This window comes from Podarcis muralis, chromosome 7 (assembly GCF_964188315.1).
Source record: "Podarcis muralis chromosome 7, rPodMur119.hap1.1, whole genome shotgun sequence".
Lineage (NCBI taxonomy): Eukaryota > Metazoa > Chordata > Lepidosauria > Squamata > Lacertidae > Podarcis > Podarcis muralis.
This window is the reverse complement of record NC_135661.1, coordinates 90,891,595-90,908,446: the sequence shown is the minus strand read 5'-3', so window position 1 is coordinate 90,908,446 and position 16,852 is coordinate 90,891,595. Positions and strand designations below refer to the sequence as shown.

The window sequence follows — 16,852 nt, the reverse complement described above, 5'->3', positions numbered from 1 at the left end:
TAACGCTGCAAAGACAGAAATAAAGGCATGTAAATACGTTTCTGCCTATCTCTTTCCCCTGCCCGGGGGGGGGGGGGGCAGGAAAGAGGGGTGTGTTCTTCTCACGTATGAGAAGGATCGCCTATCGCGACCTCTGCCTGGATCTTGCCGGGAAAGCAGACAGGGAGGTGAACAGGAGATCAAGCCGGGTGCCTAGGAGAGTTGCCAGTTTCTCCTGATAAAGGCTTGATTCCCAACACGTTTGTACCCATTTCACATACTACAGTGCAAAAGCACATCTCTCTTTCTCTGGGCTCTTGGCCCCTGTGACTCCCCCCCACCCCCAAAGATTAAACAAATTCATAGATTAGTTTCAAAATCCACATAATGTGACCAAACAGAGTTTTCCCAGAATCCCCCACTGCTCCCATGGTGAGTTGCAAGGCCTCTTCCTGCTTCAGGGCCAGCTGAGTCTTGCTCATCCATCTCTGTTCCCAGGAGATCGGAAGGAGTCCCTAGGTCTTCTGCCAAGTTCCGCCTGTCCTAATGAGGTGCCAGAGAATCCTGTAAAGCAAATGCATTCTTCTACTACGAGATTGATACACAGTCAGGAGAAGAGAAATGTTCCCTGGGCCAGCATGGATGAGTCTGAATCACAGCCCAGACGCGGAGTTCAAGCACCATATTCCCATATTCTGAAGACAGACCTCTGTCTTTGTTCTGAGGGCAACTCTCTCCCCCTTCAGAAGCATGGCTGCCTCCAATTGGGGGGCCTGGAGCCATCGCTAGCCCTCTGCTCCTCCCTGAATGGGCCTCGTCCTCTTCTCAAGCCATCTCTTCCTCCTGAGGCAGGGAGTTCCATGGGTCTAACTGCGCACTGGGAGATGGAAGGACTTTCTTTAGCACAGAGGCCAAGTTTTTATTTCTGCCTCCAGATGTTTCCATCTGGCTGCAACCTGGGCTGATTCCTCAGTCCCATCAGGGTTCCTTTGCAGGCCCTTTTCTTCCTGACTCAGGGACCCCTCCCCAAAGGAGCAAGACAAGAGTTGCAGACCTCCTGCTACTTGCAGCCTCCCTGGCTTTGCAGAGAGGAAGGGGGGCAGAACCTCTTAGCCCTGGCTTGGGGATCCCCTTGCAGGAGCTGAGCAAAATCCCCACGGATCCGTCCCCTGCAGCCCTGGGACACCCCGCCCCACTTCTCCCCAATGCACCCTAGGGCAGAAAAGAGAGGAAACTCACCTGATGCCAGAAGGGAAACTGAGGAAGCTCCTGCAGAGGAAATGAAAGCCCCCTCACCCTCTGGCAGGGAGGATCCTGGGAAGGAGGGAGGGGCATTTGCTTGGGAGGACCTCATCCCTCCCCTTATTCCCTGTCCTTTCTAGGAATCCAGCTCAGTTCCTTTTAACCCTTGCAAGGAGGAGCAAACCAAGCTCACATTCTCTCTCTCAGACTCTTCCAGAAATGAACCCGAACAAGGCAGGAGAGCTCAGTGGGTAGAGCACGGGTCTCTTTGATCTCAGGCCCCTGGGTTCGAGACCCAGGCTGGGCAGAAGATTCCTGCCTGGCCGGGGGTGGGCTAATGACTTTGGGGGTCCCTCATCATGACTCCCTGGCCCTCGTGGCTGTTCTTCTGAGCCCTTGCAAAGTGGAGCTCGCCCTGCTCCCTTCTCTCTCTCTCTCTCTCTCTTCAGGAGCCAGGGCCCCCGAGGGGTCTTCTTGGGGGGACCCTCCCCTGCAGCCCTAGGACCCCCCATCTCCCCAAGACCACTCACCAGATCCCAGAAGGCGCCCCCAGGCAGCACTTGCAGAGCAGAGAGACAAAAGCCCTGATGGGGGCGGAGCTTGTGCTCTGGATAGCCTCCTCCCTTTATTCCTCTCTAGGAAGCCAGCTTGGTGCCACTTAACCCTTTTGCTGGTTCCTCTCTCCCTGCGGAGGAGCCCCAGGCGTGGCGCAGGCGCAGAGCTGCTCCATCGGGGGACTTTGGGGGACTTGCAAGCTTCTCCTTCCACGGGGAACAGATTTCTGTACATCTCAAGAGTAACAAGAATGTATTCCTTCCCACCCTTTGCTTGAGAAGTAAAACTCTGCAAGTGTTTGGCTCCAGGGTCCCTTGAGAGAGAGTTGCAAAGAGGAAGGAAAAGGGGGTCCTGCAAGGAGAGGATGAGGGGAAGACCCCCTTTTCTAGGGGTGGGGGAGAGGGACTGGGCTCCCGGGTCAAGAGAGCACCTTGTATCCTGGCACTGAAAAGACACCCTCCCGACACACACTTTGTGGCATCTCCTTTTGGCAAAGGGTCAAAACATAGTTCCAACTTGAAAACCACCTCCAGGACCAGGCACCCTCAATGGGCTTTGGACTACAACTCCCAACCGGGCCTGCCAGCAGAAGGCAGGGGGGATGGAAACAGCCGTCCAAAAGGTCCAGCCAGCTCCAGAGGCGACCCAAGGCTGCTCTCCAACGGGGCGCTGCTCCAGTTCAAGGGAGCTGGCGGGACTAGGAACCAGGGTTCCTGAATTGCAGGGGTCGGACTAGATGAGCCTGGAGTGTCCTCTTCCAGGATTCCTCATCTGGCTGCCAATGCCACAGCTGGAATGTCTCCCAAAACTGCCCCCCTTTCACAAGGAGGTCTTTCCCCCCCGCGTCTTAAACTACCCTTTGACTGGCAACCATCTCCAATCTCCTTCCTGGACAATCCCAACCAAAGATGCATTAGATTCTCTGAAATCTACTCAGGAGTCCTGTAGTGATTTCATGCTCTTTATTGCAGCTTGTAAAGCAGTGATTTAATTGCCCCCAAACCTCAGGCTTTTATATACATTATTTACACAATGAGTCTTGTCTGATTGGCTGAATCTGCTTCCCTCCTGGAGCCTGATTGGTCTTTTCCTGCAGGCCAATCAGTTGCTGCATTCTAGGATCCTACTTACCTTTGTTCTAGGATCAAAGCTTAGTACATAATCCCCCTCCCCTCTAAGTTCCCGCTGTGCCCAGGAGGTTAGCATTCCTAGTCGTTGAGATATGCCGGTCACCTACGTATGCCTTGTGGTCTTGGGCGTCTCGGTAGGGATCCCTGGTTCTGGCTCTTGTTCCAGGGCTGCCGGCTGTGATGGGATCGTTGGGTTGGACGCTGCTCAGCCTCGGTCACTTCTGGACTTCCTAGTTCTGCCTCCCTTACCCGCTCCTCCTGCTCTATGGGCCTCACCCTTCTGCTATCCCCTTGGGATTCCTCTCTCCAGCCCTCCTTGCAGTTCCCCCCCAGGAATCATTCGGAAGTTCAATAGTCCCAAGAAGGCTTGGAGTTCCGCCTTGCCCTTAGGTGCAGGGGCGACGCAAATAGCCCTCACCTTGTCCCCGATCAGGTGGACTCTTAGAACCCGCCAGGGTGGCGAGGACATGGCTGACCATTGGCACCGGGGATGCATGAGCCATAAGGGCCTTGATTATGGTACATTTGTAGTCTACGCAGATGTGGACTGAGCCATTGGGCTTGACGGGTGTGATGATTGGGGTTTCTTTTTTTATTTTTTATTCATTTTCTATTACCAAACAACAACAAAAAAGTAAAAGTAAAATAACAATCACATATCAAAGACAAAAAAGACCATCAACCAAATCAAAACCCCTAAACCAACCAGAAAACAAACATTACAACAATTAACTATTGACTTCCCTCCATCTCGGTTTTGGGTTATATGAATATTAAATCCAATCTGCAGTTTTTCATTATAAAACATCTACACGTCACAAGAATTATGTTACACCTACTGTGATTTTTATATCTTTAGAATTTGTTTCTATATATGTTATAAATCTAGACCATTCATCAATAAACTTTCTCCCTTTTTGCTGTCTAATGTTCTGCGTCATTTTTGCTAACTCCATATACTCAAATAATTTAATTTGCCAATCTTTAACGGTCGGGATATTTGGGGTTTTCCAATTTTGTGCTAATAGAATCCTGGCAGCTACAGTTGCATATTGAAATATTACATAATCTTCTTTCTTAATCTCCTCTCCGATCATTCCCAGAAGGCAGGCTTCGGGCTTTTTGACAAAGGTGTATTTAAGTATTTTCTTTAATTCATTATAGATGGAATCCCAGAATTTCTTAACTTCTTCACATTTCCGCCACATGTGGTAGAAGCTTCCCTCTTTAGATTTACATTTCCAACACCTTCTGTCCCCGGTCTTATACATTTTTTGCAGTTTCACAGGAGTGATGTACCAACGATACATCATCTTTTCCATATTTTCTCTGAGGGCAGTACAGGCTGTAAATTTCATTCCTTTAGTCCACAGCTTCGTCCATTTTTCAAAATCCAAATTATATCCAATATCTATGGCCCATTTTACCATAACTTTTTTAACCTCTTCATCCTTGGTGTCCCAATCTAACAGTTGACTATACATTTTAGATAGCAGTTTAGTTTTGCTTTCTTTTATTTCTACTTGAAATTTAGATTTTTTCTCATTCATTCCAATCTTTCTATCTTCCTTCCATAAGACATTAATTTGATGGTACTGCAGCCAACCTGTCAATCTACTTTTCAACTCTTCATAGGGTCTAATTTTCCATCCTCTTTCTGACCTTTCCAGTAGATCTTCATAGGTCAATCTCTCACCTTCCATATTTATCTTTTTAATATGATTGGGGTTTCTCAGGGGGCATTAGGCACCGGCTAGAGCACTCCTTGCTCCACAAGCCAGTCTAATTCCTCGTCAATGCGGGGTTTTGAGGGTGAACGGGACCTGGTGGGCCTTGAACCTGATGGCGGGGCCCAGTTGTAGGCCAACGGGGAGGCGGGGCAGTATATCATCCCAATGGCCCATCGAAAACCTCCGGAAACTCTTTGCACATGGCGTCCACGTGGGAGCTGGTGAGGTTCACCCCGGTGATGGCTAGCCCCAGTGGCCCAAACCACGCCAACCCCAGTAAGCTAACGTAGCACCCCTTGACCACGATCAGGCTTTTGTATACATTATTTACACAATTAGTCCCTTCTGATTGGCTGATTCTGCTTCCCTCCTGGAGCCTGATTGGTCTTTTCCTGCAAGTCAATCAGTTGTTGCATTCTAGGAACCTACTTGGCTGTTGTTTCTCTTCTTTTCCAGCTTTTCAGACTTCACCTCCCTTCCTTTCATGGAGATATCTAGTGCTTCTGTTTTCTTTGTCAGTGCCTCTACTTTAGTGGTCAAATTTGTCTCCATTTCATTATTTCTATCAATTCGGGCTAATAGCTTCTCCAAATTTAACACAGGCCTGGTGTAAACTGTTTTTGAACTGCCATATTCAAAATCTCCCTCTCCCTATTTTCCAGTAGCACCTTATCAGTTTGTCAAGGTCACAGAATAAATCTTTCCTAAGAGATCCTGTTTCCTGCATTTTTCCAGCCCTCCCTCTTCCTTCCAGCCTGATACCCAACACACAAAAGATGTTTAACATAAAATCCAATTTCTTAAATTAAGATTTGAATTAAACAAATAAACCAAATAATTACTTTAAGAGAGGAACCATAAAACAGAAAAAAGAAATAATGTGTCCAAGAGGACCTAGCAATTTAGATGTCCAGATATGAGTGGTTGTCTTGCAGGAATCCAATTCTCTTTAAGTGGCTCTGAGTAGAAGAAATATTTTCCTTCAAAGAGAAACAAACTTGTCGAAGCCTGTCTTGATTTTAGCGTTTTCAGCCAGCTCTAAGTCCTTTTAAGAGCTACAACTGTATTTTTTTTAGAGAGCTTTAAAAATGAGACTTTCATAAATCCCTCCGATCACACTCTTGGCACTGATATGATTCCTCCCCTGTATGTATTCTTTGATGAAATGAGATTTCCTTTTTGACTGAAGCTCTTTCCACATTCCTAACACTGATCTGACTTCTCTGCTGTGTGTAATTTTTGATGGGCACTGAGACCTACTTTCCTGGTGAAGCTCTTTCCACATTCCAGGCACTGAAAGGGATTTTCTCCTGTATGAATTCTTTGATGGGAAGTGAAACTTATTTTCCAGGTGAAGCTCTTTCCACATTCCAAGCACTTGAAGGGTTTCTCCCCTGTATGAATTCTTTGATGGGAAGTGAGTGTGGAGCTGTTAATGAATCTCTTTCCACATTCCAGGCACTGAAAGGGGTTTTCTCCTGTATGAATTCTTTGATGGGAAGTGAGACTTTCTTTCCTGGTGAAGCTCTTTCCACATTCCATGCACTGATATGGTTTCTCCCCTGTATGAATGCTACGATGGGAAGTCAGACTATAGCTGTGACTGAAGCTCTTTCCACATTCTAAGCACTGATAGGGTTTCTCCCCTGTATGAATCCTTTGATGGGAAGTGAGATGGGCCCTCAGATTGAAGCTCTTTCCACATTCCATACACGGATAGGGTTTTTCTCCTGTGTGAATTCTACGATGGGAAGTGAAACTGCTCTTTTGACTGAAGCTCTTTCCACATTCCACGCACTGATAGGGTTTCTCCCCTGTATGAATCCTTTGATGGGAAGTGAGATGGACACTCCGATTGAAGCTCTTTCCACATTCCACGCACTGATAGGGTTTCTCCCTTGTATGAATTCTACGATGGGAAGTGAGAGTATAACTGTGACTGAAGCTCTTTCCACACGCCAAGCAGTGATAGGGTTTCTCTTTTGTATGAATTCTTTGATGGGAAGTGAAACTGTGCTTTCTAATGAAGCTCTTTCCACATTCCAAGCACTGATAGGGTTTCTCCCCTGTATGAATTCTTTGATGGACAGTTAGACTTTCTTTCCAGGTGAAGCTCTTTCCACATTCCAAGCACTGATACGGTTTCTCCCCTGTATGAATTCTTTGATGAACAGTTAGATGTTCTTTCCTGGTGAAGCTCTTTCCACATTCCACACACTGATAGGGTTCGTCCCCTGTATGAATTCTTTGATGGGAAGTGAAATGGGTACTCCGAGTGAAGCTCTTTCCACATTCCAAGCACTGATAGGGTTTTTCCCCTGTATGAATTCTACGATGGGAAGTGAGATCGTGGCTGTGACTGAAGCTCTTTCCACACTCCAAGCAGTGATATGCTTTCTCCCCTGTATGAATCCTTTGATGGGAAGTGAGATTGCGGCTGTTACGGAAGCTCTTTCCACATTCCACACACTGATAGGGTTTCTCCCCTGTATGAATTCTTTGATGGGAAGTAAAACTGCTTTTTTGACTGAAGCTCTTTCCACATTCCACGCACTGATAGGGTTTCTCCCCTGTATGAATTCTTTGATGGGAAGTAAAACTGCTTTTTTGACTGAAGCTCTTTCCACATTCCAAGCACTGATAGGGTTTCTCCCCTGTATGGATCCTTTGATGAGAATTGAGATGGGCACTCCGAGTTAAGCTCTTTCCACATTCCAAGCACTGATATGGTTTCTCCCCTGTATGAATCCTTTGATGGGAAGTGAGCTTGGCCCTCTGATTGAAGCTCTTTCCACATTCCAAGCACTGATAGGGTTTCTCCCCTGTATGAATCCTTTGATGGGAAGTGAGCTTAGCCCTCTGATTGAAGCTCTTTCCACACTCTAAGCAGTGATAGGGTTTTTCCCCTGTATGAATCCTTTGATGTGCAGTGAGATGGGAGCTGTGACTGAAGCTCTTTCCACATTCCACACAGTGATATGGTTTCTCTCCTGTATGAATTCTACGATGGGAAGTGAGATTGTGACTGTGACTGAAGCTCTTTCCACACTCCAAGCAGTGATAGGGTTTCTCCCCTGTATGAATTCTTTGATGGGCAGCCAAACTCTGTTTCCAGGTGAAGCTTTTTCCACATTCCAAGCACTGATAGTGTTTCTTCTCAACGGGATTTCTTTGATGGGAAGTGGAATGGGAGCTCTGACTGAAGCTCTCTCCACAGTCTGAATCCTGATATGGCTCCTCCACTGTGTGGATTTCGTTGTGGTCTCCCTTGTTCTTCATTTCCAATTCATCACCACCTGAAACTAAGAGGCAAACGGATTAGAGTCTGGGGAAGAAGTGCAGTCCCAAATTACGGAACAATGCTCATTAATGCTTGGGACAGGGGAAGAACAGAAGGGAGTTAGATGGTATAATGTTCCTTTTGTTCTGTAAAAATGTCTAGTTTCATATACGAATCAAGTTGAATATTAGATGTTTTCTCTCTCAAGTTTTTAAAAGTACAGCTTAACCTGGTAATGTCATTTTGTTCAAATTTAAATATGGATCTACTATCTTAATAAATAAAATGTGCTTTTATGGAAAAAGGTGGCCAATGTGGAAGTTCCCTGTTAAAATTAAGATATATTCAATATGCTAAGTTGTTCAGTATGCAGTAATAAATCTAAACAAATTTTAAGAGCTGGAGAAATATTTGGGAACATTGACTCTGGACTGACTTGGTCATAGTCAGCTGCCTTGTGGTGGGCGATGTAAGAGTAAAGGAATAAAAATGGCAAACGTGAACTTCTTATCATGTGACGAAGACACATGAGAGCAGAAGCAGCAAAGCAGGCTGGGAAGTGCTGGGACTGCACCATCATTTGGGCCTACTAAAGTTATTCAGGCCTAACTGCTAACTGTTGAGTCACTCTGACATGTGACTTAGCAGCCAGTTTCTCTGTGTGTTCTCTGAAAGATTTCAGTCAGAGTCACTCTGCCTCAGTTGTGAGCAGAGTCAGTATGGAATCTCAGTCAAACTGTTTGGAACCATGTTGTTTATCAAGAAGTTTATTTTAACTCAGTAAAGCTCTTATTCTTTAAAACTCTGCATTATTAATTTACGCTGCACGTCACTTCTATGTGCTGAAGAACACTTTTCGTATATTGAACAAATGTGTGTAGCAGCTGCCAAATTTAAATTTCTTTAGTGGCTAAAAATTTAATGATGATGTGCATCACCTTAAACCAATTTGAATGTTTTCTTAAATTCTTGACATCACAGAATGCAGCAGAAACTTGTCATATCAGCATTAGTATCATTATGCAAGTTTCGTTACACTGGCACCTCGGTTTACATAAGCTTCAGGTTACAGACTCCGCTAACCGAGAAATAGTACCTTGGGTTAAGAACTTTGCTTTAGGATGAGAACATAAGTCGTGCAGCAGCAGCGCAGCGGCAGCAGGAGGCCCCATGAGCTAAAGTGGTGCTCCAAGTTAAGAACAGTTTCAGGTCAAGAACAGACCTCCAGAACGAATTAAGTTCTTAACCCGAAGTAGCACTGTACTTAAATGTTACATTACTGTGAGAAGTTACAGGGGACGAGGCAGGGGGCCTTCTCGGTAGGGGCACCCACCCTGTGGAACGCCCTCCCATCAGATGTCAAGGAAATAACTATGCAACTTTTACAGGACTTCTGAAGGCACCTCTGTATTGGGAAGTTTTTAATGTTTGATGTTTTATTATGTTTTTCTATTTGTTGGCTGGGGCCACCCAGTCAGATGGGCAGGGTGAAAATAATAAAATTATCATTATTGTTACTACAGGGTTCACTGCCTGAGATTCAAAAAGCCTGGCTCTGTTTTGGGATGGAGTTTGTTTGGTTCAGTCGTGGAATCTGTGCCATCTCCAAGGTCAAGCGACTCTTTGGTCAACCAGAGAGAGACAGAAGGAAGAACAAAAGCAGGAAACTTGACTGAAGCTACTTCAACATCCCAAATCACTCTGAATCCTACATTTAAGAAGGCCTGGGCAGTTCAGACAGCCTGATCATGGTTTTAAACGACAGAACTGAAAGAAGAATATTCACAGGGAAAACAATCAATAGCCATCCCTCCAAGGTTTGCTGTGGGAGTGTTAACATCCCAGGGGCTGTGGGTGGCGCTGTTGAGCCCCATCAAAATATCAGAGGTTCGTCACATAGAGAGATGTCTTGCATTACAAAACAGATAGGATGATCCAATAGGGAGCCTTACCGAGAGAGTCCAAGATCCCACGATTCTCCTCCATGACTTCCTTATGGAGAGCTCTCTGGTCAGGATCCAGCAACGCCCACTCCTCGTCTGTGAAATGGACAGCTACATCTTCAAAGCACACTGGACCCTAACAGAACAGGAAAAAGGCTGTCCTCTTAGAGAACATTCACTTGGCTCTGTTGTTTTCTACAGCGGCCAGACCCCTCTCTGCCTTCCTCATCCCTCCTCTCTCCTGCTGCAGCTTCTGCCTCGGAGTCTGGGCTGCTCTCTGCCACAGACTCCCTCTGCTCCCTGAGCCCTCTTCCCTCTCCAGCTTCAGACACCTCCTCCTCCTCCTCCCAGTCGGCTCCCTCTTCTCTGGCTCCTCCCACCATTCCTCTGCATCCAACTGTGTCCAGCCAGTCTGCATCCAAGCAGTCCTTCCCCACAAGGCTCCTGCCCCCTACCTGATCTGGGTCCACAGCTGCTGCCTCCCCTCCACCACCATGAAAAGATGAAGGAGCAGGTCTTGGTGGCATCATTCCGTCACCTGGGAGAGACAAAGGTAAGTGGAAGCCGTGAGCGCCTGCTTCTCTCAGAGGTGAAACAGTGCATCTCTAAGTACAGATGGGGCTTGTCAAAGTCTCCCCTGCTAGCTTCCGGTTTCGCTCTGCCTTAATGGAGGCAGCGGGAGAGCGTTGGCAAAGGAAAAACAAGGATGACTGAGGGTAATTCTCCTTGCAAGTTTCTCCCAGGGACAGGGGGGAACGGGCTTCACTCCCAGTTTGTCTCGGTACCAGGCTCCGGCTCCGGCATGGATTGTGGGAGGCAGGGAGGCGCTGAGTGCAAAAGCTCTTTGCCTGCCGAAAACCCTCCTTCACTGCCATTAAGAAGCAGAGGTTCTCCTGTCAATTAGAGCTCAATTTGGACTAATGTACAAGCGTTGCTGGAAGAGATGAGATCATAAACTGCGGAATTGAACCAGCTGCAAGGTCTTTAAGGTTTTAATTTGGGAATAAACTTCATTTGCTGCAAAAGACAGTGGGTGGGGGGAGGGGAGCCTATGGCTTCTTTATATAAAGTTTTCTTCTCTGCATTTATGATTTGGCAGCCCGCCATTGGATACTAGTTCAAAATATCTATGTACGGGTGAGCAGGGATGAAACTGGATTGCAGATATGGAATATAACATCAAATGGAACTGTGTGTGTAAAAACAAAAAGGAAAAAGGGAGGGAAGCTCTATTTTGCAAAATGTTTACGATGGAAAATTAGAGCTGACTGTTCCCCATCCTGTATTATATACAGACTGAACTGATTAATGCTAAAAGGACTTGGAATTTAATTTAATTGGATAAATGCACATTTATCTTCGGCCAGACAGAGGGATGTAAGGAATCTGAAAATTGTGCAGGAGCTGATAAGGTTCATTACTGAGTCAATTGCAGTTTGACCGATCCCTCTCCTTCCCAGGCAGAGAAGAAAAATGGCAAAAAGAGGTTATTTATTGGGACAGTGTGATTTTTGCAGCTGCTGTTAAAGTTGCCAAACAACAAAGCACAGGACAGAGCGATGGACAATTTCTGAAACCACAATGGGATATTAGCTCCGCCCAAGGATTGATGGAGAACAGCAACAACCAGGAAAAGATAAAATATTTTACAAGGACAGGAAAAAAATCATGAACAGGAAGATTGCCACACATGGGAAGAGTAAGGATATCGCCGGAGTGCCTCACTTGTAGTTTTATATATTACTTGTATAAAGGATTCTTATCTTGACAGGAGGGTAATTGAAAATAATAAGATTTTGGACTTCCAGAAGCGGCGCCAACGGCAATGGCGGTCACCCTCTAACTACGAGGGAGAAGCTCCGCAGAAATCGGGTTTATCCGCTACGGCACAGCGGAGACCCTTTAAAAAACCGCAGGCGGGGAAAGCCAGCAGCCGTGGGACTCGGCGGGTGCCAGAAGCGCCCCCCAAGTGGCAAAGGGACCCCGCGAGGGGCTCCGGAGCGGAACGGGGTGGCGCGGCACTGAGAGTCGATCGCTACTTCTGTGGAGTGAAGCCGTGCAGCTGTTGCCGGAAAGCGCTGACCTTTCTTCCTTTGAAATCTCGGTTTCTAAACTACAACCCGTGACTAAGACTTTGCAAAGATCGAAAGATCAAAGGACTTGTGCCTTTGATCGGGACAAAGAACTTGAATTTGGCTCTGAAGCGGGAAGGCGTAAAAAGGAAGTCCGTCTTCCGGTTTTGTAAATAGAACTAAAGCAAAGACTGTTGGAACTAAGAACCGGGAAAGTTGAGTTTAAAAGGAACTAATTTTAATGTCAGACTTAAGAACTCCCTTCCAGAGTGGGGGGGAGGAGAAGAAAATATTTTGATTGAAGGAAAAAGTGAGGAAAGGAAAGAAAGACCGCCGCCTCTTAATCCCTGATGTTGGTCTGACAGGACAGTAGAAAGCACTGCACCGTTTAGAGACATTGTAACTATATGTGACTGATCCGCAATTGAACTGAAAATATTGAAGGATTATCTTTGTAAGTGTTGCCTTTTGTTGGAAAGTTGCCTTTTATTGGAAACTGTTGCCTTTTATTGGAAAGTTGGAAAATCAAAAAAAATACACACTGCTGCCTTTAGATACAACTAACCCTGAAAAGAACATTGTTGCTAATGTGCTCCCCTAGAGGAGGCCTGTGATATAACTGGGGATTTTCCATTGCAGCTGGCTTGGAGACTTTCTCATAACAAAATAAGCTAAGGCTGTGAGAACGACCTTGAGATCAAAAAAACAAGTTATGGATCAGGAAAAACCCCAGGAAAAATCTACAAGGATAAAAACCAGGCAGCAGAAACGAAGACAATCAATAGTAGCCCACTCTGCTTTAGAAAAAGAAGATACTGTGCAGACAGGAGAGACATTAAATGCATCACTAGACAAAATATTTGGAGCTTTGGAAAAATTGTCAGCTAAAATTGACTTAAACACTACAACTATCAGCTCTAATACACAGGCTATTGACCGGCTGCTCCAGGAATCGAAATTGACAAGGAAAATTGCTGAGGAAACGAAGGGGAAGGTGTTGGAGGTAGAGGAAAAGATATTGCCAATCAATAAGGAACTGGAGGACCATAAGGCACAACTATCTCTAATTGAACTTAGAGATAAACAGACTAATTTAAGAATCAGAGCAGTACCGGACGCGGAAGGAGGTAACTTGTGTGATTTTCTCACACAGGAGTTTGAAGAATTTTAGGGCCTTGAATCGGACAAAGATTTCAAGATAGTGAGTGCCTTTAGAATTGGCAAAGGGGGAAGAAAGAACAGAGTAAGAGATTGTTTGATCTCACTTAGATCCAAAGAAGAGAGAGACAAAATATTGAGCCTCCATTACAAGAATCCTTTGGAGATAGAAGATTCGAGAATTGAAATTTTTAAAGATATACCAAAACACTTATTGGACCTTAGAGCCAACTACGGAGACCTAGTCCATTTGTTAAGAAGGAATAGCATAATCTTCAGGTGGGAGTTCCCCCAGGGCCTGTCTTTCAACTACAGAGGGGAAAAAGTGAAGATAAGATCAGAGGAGGATAAAGTGAGATTTTTGAATCAACACGAGGAAGATCTACAAAAAGAGGCGGAAAAAGAGCCGAAGATACCAGGACCAGGAGTTTTGGATACAGGGAAGCTACCACCGGGATTGGAGAAAATAGAGAAAGTAATACCACCCACTGACCAAGAACAATTGATGGGAGCAGTTGGAGGGACAACAGAATAATCTTACAATGTCTCTGCAGATATTAAGTTGGAACATTCGGGGTCTGAATTCCCCTGACAAGAGGAAAAGAATCTTTCATATGTTGAAAAAAGAAAATTTGGAATTGATTTGCCTGCAAGAAACCCATGTGACTAGAACACATAGGAAAGTGTTGATTAATAAAAGATTAGGCCAAGAATTTATCTCATCAGACAAAGTAAAAAAGAGAGGAGTTGTGATCTACGCGAAAGAAAGTCTATCACCAAAATTAATCTTTAAAGATGAACAAGGAAGATTTGTGGCAATTGAAATACAATCTCAAGGAGAGAGACTTTTGATAGTAGGTGTTTATGCACCAAATGAGGGGAAATCAGAATTTTTTAAGAAACTGCATGAGACGTTGTTGGATTTTATGGACTACAATATTATTATGCTTGGAGATATGAATGGAGTGGTATCGACAAACATGGACAAGTCAGAAAGACAAGTAATAACAAAAGATGGAAGACTACCGAAATCTTTCTTTGAAATGACAGACAATATGGATTTGATTGACACTTGGAGAACAAAGAACCCCCTAGGTAAAGAAGGGACTTTTTTTTCTGAAGCCAAAAAGACCTGGACAAGAATTGACCAAATCTGGATAACTAGAGGAATGGCTCCAAAGATCCGAAAGGTGGAAATTTGCCCAAAAACATGCTCTGACCATAATCCTGTGAAACTGGAAATGAAACTAACATCGACTGTTCTTTTAGATGGAGGATGAATGACACCTTGTTCAGAGATCCAGAAATCATCAGGAAGGCCCAAAAAATCATGAAAGACTATTTTGAGATAAATTTGAAGACCAAAGTGGAAAAAAGGGTAATCTGGGACGCAAGCAAAGCTGTAATGAGAGGGTTTTTGATCCAGCAGAATGCAATAAAAAAGAGAATTCAAGATGAGAAAAAAGGAAAGATCCTGGATAAAATAAGAGAAGGGGAGAAGAAGCTTAGAGTCAAACCAAAGTCGCAGGAGATCTTGAGAGAAATTAAGTTTTATCAAGCTCAATATATGAAAATGACAAACCAGGAGATAGAATGGGAAATTAAACAGATGAGACAAAAGACCTTTGAATCTGCTAATAAGTGTGGGAAGCTGCTAGCATGGCAGTTGAAGAAAAGACATAAGTTAAATACTGTGACTAATCTTGAAGTGAATGGAAAGAATATACAAAACCCACAGGAGATCAGAAATTGCTTCCAGAGATACTTTAAACAACTTTATACACAAGGGCCACAGATAGAGACTAAAATTGATCAATTTTTGAAAACCAATGGATTACAAAAAATCTCTCAAGAAAATAAATTACTTCTGAACTACAAAATATCGGAACAAGAGGTCGAAGGTGCCATACAGAGTATGCAACTGGGAAAATCTCCAGGGCCTGATGGATTAACCTCCAAATACTATAGAACTTTGAAAGACTATTTGATTCAACCATTAAAGGAGGTTTGTAATGAAATTATGGAGGGGGGAAAGGCGCCGGAGTCGTGGAAAGAAGCTTATATCACACTTATACCTAAAACTGAGTCTGAGAAGACACAACTTAAGAACTACCGCCCCATATCCCTGCTTAATGTGGATTACAAAATTTTTGCAGACATTTTGGCCAAAAGATTTTAAAAAGTACTAGCAGAGATGATACATAAAGACCAGGCTGGCTTTCTCCCCAGTAGACATTTATCTGATAACATGAGGAATGTAGTTAATATTTTGGAAAAGCTACAAGTGAATATCAACACAAAAGCAGTTTTGATATTTGTAGACACGGAGAAAGCCTTTGACAATATTTCCTGGAGTTTTATGAAGAAAAACTTACAGGGGATGGGGGTTGGACAAAACTTTGAAAATGGTATAGGTGCGATTTACTCTGAACAAAAGGCTAAATTGATAGTTAACAACATAGTGACAGAAGAATTTAAAATTGAGAAAGGGACACAACAAGGCTGCCCAATTTCCCCATTGCTTTTTATTTTGGTCCTGGAGGTTTTGCTAAATATGATTAGAAGGGACCAGCGGATACAAGGGATTCAGGTCGGATCCAAACAATATAAACTTAAAGCCTTTGCAGATGATCTTGTATTGACACTACAGGAGCCAGTATCTAGTACCAAGAGGGCTCTAGAACTAATCCAGGAGTTTGGTCAAGTGGCAGGCTTTAAGCTAAATAAGTCAAAAACTAAGGTTTTGGAGAAAAATTTGACGCCGATTGAGAGAGAGAGGTTTCAGAATGAGACAGATTTAACATTAGTAAAGAAGGTAAAATACCTGGGGGTAAATATGTCTGCTAAGAACGCGAAATTATTTAAAGATAATTATGAGAAATGTTGGTCAGAAGTGAAGAAAGACTTAGAAATTTGGTCGAATTTGAAGCTTTCCTTGCTTGGTCGAATTGCTGTTATTAAGATGAATGTATTGCCGAGAATGCTGTTTTTGTTTCAATCATTGCAAATAATTGACAAGATGGACTGTTTCAAGAGGTGGCAAAGAGTTATTTCTAGATTTGTCTGGCAGGGCAAAAAGCGCAGAATAAAATTTAAGATACTTACTGAGACTAAAGACAGAGGGGGGTTTGCCCTGCCGGACCTTAAACTTTATTATGAATCAGCAGCTTTTTGCTGGTTGAAGGAATGGCTGCTTCTTGAGAATACTGACATCTTAGATCTTGAAGGTTATGATAATGTATTCGGGTGGCATGCATATTTATGGTATGGCAAGGTCAAAGCGCATAAGGCATTTAAAAACCATATTGTCAGAAAAGCACTATTCAATGTCTGGACAAGATATAAAGACTTTCTGGAGAGTAAAACCCCAAGGTGGCTATCACCTATGGAAGCGAAAGCCTTGAAAAAACTTAATATGGAGGCCAAATGGCCAAAGTTTTGGGAAATTTTGGAACAGGAAGGTGACAAGTTGAAATTGCAGAGCTATGAGAAGCTTAAAGGGAAGGTGTGAGACTGGTTACATTATTTTCAAATAAGAGACGTTTATAACCAAGATAAAAAAATTGGTTTCCAGGTGGAAAAATCAAAATTAGAAACAGAATTGCTAGAACCCAATGCTAAGATACTATCAAGAATGTATAATTTGCTGTTGAAATGGAGTACTGAGGAAGAAACGGTAAAATCTGCTATGATTAAATGGGCACAAGATGTTGGACACAACATTATGTTTGCTGAATGGGAACAATTGTGGACCACTGGGATT

At 44.1% G+C, this 16,852-nt stretch overlaps 1 protein-coding gene across 1 annotated transcript in view; it reads right to left on the bottom strand.

The window, feature by feature from the left end:
• LOC114603038 (uncharacterized) overlaps nucleotides 1–16,852 on the bottom strand; it is a 47,532-nt gene that overhangs the window by 24,197 nt on the left and 6,483 nt on the right. The window contains 3 exon segments of the mRNA XM_077932442.1: nucleotides 5,864–7,938; nucleotides 9,869–9,995; nucleotides 10,315–10,397. Coding sequence (XP_077788568.1) covers nucleotides 5,864–7,938; nucleotides 9,869–9,995; nucleotides 10,315–10,397 — 2,285 coding nt within the window.